Source organism: Fulmarus glacialis, unplaced genomic scaffold (genome assembly GCF_000690835.1).
Source record: "Fulmarus glacialis isolate BGI_N327 unplaced genomic scaffold, ASM69083v1 scaffold14958, whole genome shotgun sequence".
Classification (NCBI taxonomy): Eukaryota; Metazoa; Chordata; class Aves; order Procellariiformes; family Procellariidae; genus Fulmarus; species Fulmarus glacialis.
The window spans coordinates 917-4921 of record NW_009230255.1 but is presented as its reverse complement, the minus strand read 5'-3'; the positions used below and the strand labels follow the sequence as shown (position 1 = coordinate 4921).

Here is a 4005-nt window from a genome sequence, read left to right as displayed (position 1 = left end):
GCATGGGGGTTCAGCCAGATCCCTGCAGGTCCCTAGTGAGTCTGAGCCCTGCCTCCTCCAGCAACGTTTGGGAGAGGAAGAAGTACCCCTGGGGAGATGATTAGGGCAATGGTTGGCTTCTCTTTCCTCCTCCTCCGGTCCCCAGCCAGGCGGGGATCAGAGCCCCTCTCCTGACTGCTCTCCTTCCTTTGCAGGAGATCATGCGTGACTACATCCAGAAGCACCCCGAGCTGAACATCAGCGAGGAGGGCATCACCCGCTCCACCCTCACCAAGGCTGAGCGCCAGCTCAAGGATAAGTTTGATGGACGACCCACAAAGCCCCCGCCGTGAGTCCTGTCCCTCCTCGTTCGGGTGCGAGGGATGTGTTCTGAGCTATCGGGCGGACGCTGGTTCTTGCTAACGAGGAAACTGGGGCTCTGCCTGGCTTTGAGAACCCCAAGAGCATCATTGCTGGGACCATGGGCATGGGCTGTCAAATGAGTCCGTTAAACCGGTCCTTAAATATACATTAAATATACATTTGCAGAGAATCTGAGCGAGGTTTATGGTGACGCTGCGGGTTAGGGGGTAATCCAACCCCTAGCTTCCCTAAAATGCAGCCACCTCTGGTACAGCACTTCACTGCCCGCTGCAACCCAGAGGGCAGCTGGGGGGTCTTGGGGGGCTCTTAGCACCCAACCAGTTCCGCAGAGGGGACGTGAGCAGGGCAGGTTGTCCCTAATGCCGGGTCCCTCCATCGGTTGCAGGAATAGCTACTCCCTGTACTGCGCAGAGCTGATGGCCAACATGAAAGACGTGCCCAGCACCGAGCGGATGGTGCTGTGCAGCCAGCAGTGGAAACTGCTCTCCCAGAAGGAAAAGGACGCGTACCACAAAAAGTGTGATCAGGTGAGTGGCCGAGGATGGACAGACGGGTGGACAGGCAGATGGGCACCAGGGCTATGGGGAGGGAGGAGTAGGATGGGAGAGCTTGGGCTACAAATCTTGCTGGAAATGAGCCCCTCACCCTTCCTCAGTGCCTGTTCTTGTCATCTTGACCACCAATTTCCCCTGAGGTCCTCGGTCACCTCCCTCGGTCCTCTGTCTCCCCAGTCCATGTGTGTGGGACCAGCAGATGGTCTGGGTGGAGGATGCTGTTGCTGAGGGGGCTGAGGCCAGGACGGGGACTGCATGAGGCAGGGATGGGGCGGGGGATCTCTGTGTAACCGCACGTCTCCATCTCCCTCCAGAAAAAGAAAGACTACGAGATTGAGCTCCTCCGCTTCCTGGAGGTGAGTGACGTGGGGGTGCCTTGGCCATCGGGTGCTGGAGACCCCGAACGCGGGGAGGGAGCCCTGGCCAGGAGCTGAGATGGGTTAAACGGGGGCTGCACTGATGCTGCCCTCTTCTGCTCCCCCCAAAACGTGGCTGGACCCAGCCATGGATGCTGTGCAGAGATGTTTGCACATAGTCTTGACTCTTCCCCGGTTGCCCTAATGCCTGACCCGGTGTCTTCCAGTTGGGCCCTGGGAGGTGGGAATGGGCCCCCCCAGCTGTGAGGGGAAGCCAGGGGTGAGCGGAGGGCTGGTGCCGGAGCAGCTGTGCAGGCGGCAGCGAGTCTCGCTTCCTTCCCTCAGCCGGGGCGTAGGTGGGGGGAGCTGCACCGAGGCCGTCCCAGCATCGTGCTCGGTCCCCGGGCGGACGTGACGCGGCCCCGGCTGTATCTGCAAGGGCAGGGGGTGGAAAACCCAAGGGTGCGCCCGGATCTGGGCACCTGCCCGCCTTGCCTTTGCGGAGAGGAAGCAGATGAGACTGAGCCGGGGAGGGGACAGAGGTGGGGAAGAGGGACGTTGCCCGGCGAGGGGGACAGCGGTGCGCGTGGGGACCCCCAGGCTGCACACCCAGGCTTGCAGTGCCTCATGTTGGCCCTGGCTGAGGTGACTTTTGGATCAGGACAACTGAGTTCCCCCCTCCCCAGTGTCCTTATTCCCTGATGGCATCAAAGCCTCGTTAGCATTGAGCCGTCTAACCATGTCTCTCCTCCTGTGCCACCCAGAGCCTGCCCGAGGAGGAGCAGCAGCGGGTGCTAGGTGAGGAGAAGATGCTGGGCAGCAACCGGAAAGGGGCAACGAGTCCTGCATCCAAAAAGTCCTCACCAGAGACCGGCAAGGTGAGCAGCAACTGGAACGATGGGACAACATGTGCCAGAGACATGGGATGGGGTTGCTGGCGTCTCACGGTGCTTTGAAGGCTTCGTTCCTTGGTTCTTTCATCATGTTCTTTCTGGGGTTGGAGGCTGCCATGCGAGGCAGGTCCCTCTGTGTGCTCACCCCCACCCACGGCCCCGTGTCCCTCTCGCAGGCCAGCTCAGAGAAGCCCAAACGGCCCATCTCCGCCATGTTCATCTTCTCGGAGGAGAAGCGGAAGCAGCTGCAGGAGGAGCGGCCGGAGCTGTCGGAGAGTGAGCTGACCCGGCTCCTGGCCCGCATGTGGAATGACCTCTCCGAGAAGAAGAAGGTTGGTGCCGTCCCCGACCCTTCTCCTCCGTCCCCATCTCCATTGCCCTCGTGCCCTGTTGGGCATCTCCGGCAGCCGCGGGGACACTGCCTGTCCTTGTCCTGCTGCAAGGGGCTTTGCTCACCCCCGGACACCGCAGCTGGGGGACGATTGTCCCCATGAGCATCACAGCTCCGGCGAGCCATCGCCCAGGTGCTGGTGTCGGCACCGATGGGTGCCCCTTGGCTGTGCCCTCTCCCTCTCATGACCTGGTGGGTCAAAACCCAGCAGCTTAAGAAACCTTGGAGGGTCCTAATTTAAAGGCTTGATGGTTTTCCTGGTGGGGGAGAGTCCTGAGACGTGGGTGTGCACGGTGGGGGGCTGCCGGTGCTACCGTGGGGACAGCACTGGGGGAAACTGCAGCGTCCTGCTGCCTGCCTTCCTGCTGCTTGGTGGCCGGGGGCTTGTGCCCGGGTGGCTGTGCTGCCCCTTCACCCCCGCCGTGCACCCCTGCGCAGGCCAAGTACAAAGCGCGGGAGGCGGCGATGAAGGCGCAATCGGAGAAGAAACACGGCTCAGATAAAGAGGAGCGAGGGAAGCTGCCCGAGTCTCCCAAGACTGCTGAGGAGATCTGGCAACAGAGCGTCATCGGAGATTACCTGGCTCGTTTCAAGGTGAGGAGTGGTCCGGGAAAGGAGCTGGAAGTGGGATCATCGCTCCCACCAGCAAGAATTGCCTTGCACCCTCTCCCCTGCTCTCACGCCCAAGGCAACAGGTTGGGGCTGGGAGCCATGGGGAGGACAGGGGTCACAGCAAAGGGAGCGGGTGCCCCGTGGTCCGTGGCGGAGCCGGCGGTAGCACTGTGGCGTCTCAGACATTTTGGGTGCATCTCTAACGTGGCGTGGGGGGTCTGTGCTGCAGAACGACCGGGGGAAGGCGTTGAAGGCCATGGAGGCCACTTGGAACAACATGGAGAAGAAGGAGAAGCTGATGTGGATCAAGAAAGCGGCGGAGGACCAGAAGCGATACGAGGTGGGTCCCTGCTCCTTCCCACCCCTCGCCGTGCCCTCGCAGCGGGGCTGTCCCCGTCTCCCTGACCCCTCTTTCTCCTCTGGCTCAGAGGGAGCTGAGCGAGATGCGGGCCCCTCCGTGCTCCACCAACTCCGCCAAGAAAATGAAGTTCCAGGGAGAGCCGAAGAAACCCCCTATGTGAGTATCTGGGGTCTGAGGTCCAAAAAGCTGGGTCTGGCTGGCCCAGCCGGGCAAGCGGGCTGGTGCAAAAGAGCCTGGAGCGGCCCTGGGATGGAGGGAGTGTGGGCTAGACCATGGTGGGGATGGCTGGTGGTTAATGCAGGCTGCTCGTGGACACCCCGGTTCTCCATGCATGCCGTCTGATCCAGTCTCTGTGCTCCCCGCTTGCAGGAACGGTTACCAGAAATTCTCCCAGGAGCTGCTGTCGAACGGGGAGCTGAACCACCTCCCGCTGAAGGAGCGGATGGAGGTGAACGGAAGCAGCCCGTCGCACGAG

The 4005-nt window shown here is 61.6% G+C and overlaps 1 protein-coding gene across 1 annotated transcript in view; it reads left to right on the top strand.

The window, feature by feature from the left end:
- UBTF (upstream binding transcription factor, RNA polymerase I) overlaps window positions 1–4005 on the top strand; it is a gene marked incomplete at both ends in the record, with an annotated part of 8615 nt that overhangs the window by 3715 nt on the left and 895 nt on the right. The window contains 9 exons of the mRNA XM_009584165.1: window positions 195–328; window positions 749–890; window positions 1232–1273; window positions 2038–2151; window positions 2343–2498; window positions 2996–3151; window positions 3399–3509; window positions 3598–3686; window positions 3900–3995. Coding sequence (XP_009582460.1) covers window positions 195–328; window positions 749–890; window positions 1232–1273; window positions 2038–2151; window positions 2343–2498; window positions 2996–3151; window positions 3399–3509; window positions 3598–3686; window positions 3900–3995 — 1040 coding nt within the window. The remainder of the gene's footprint in view (window positions 1–194; window positions 329–748; window positions 891–1231; window positions 1274–2037; window positions 2152–2342; window positions 2499–2995; window positions 3152–3398; window positions 3510–3597; window positions 3687–3899; window positions 3996–4005) is intronic.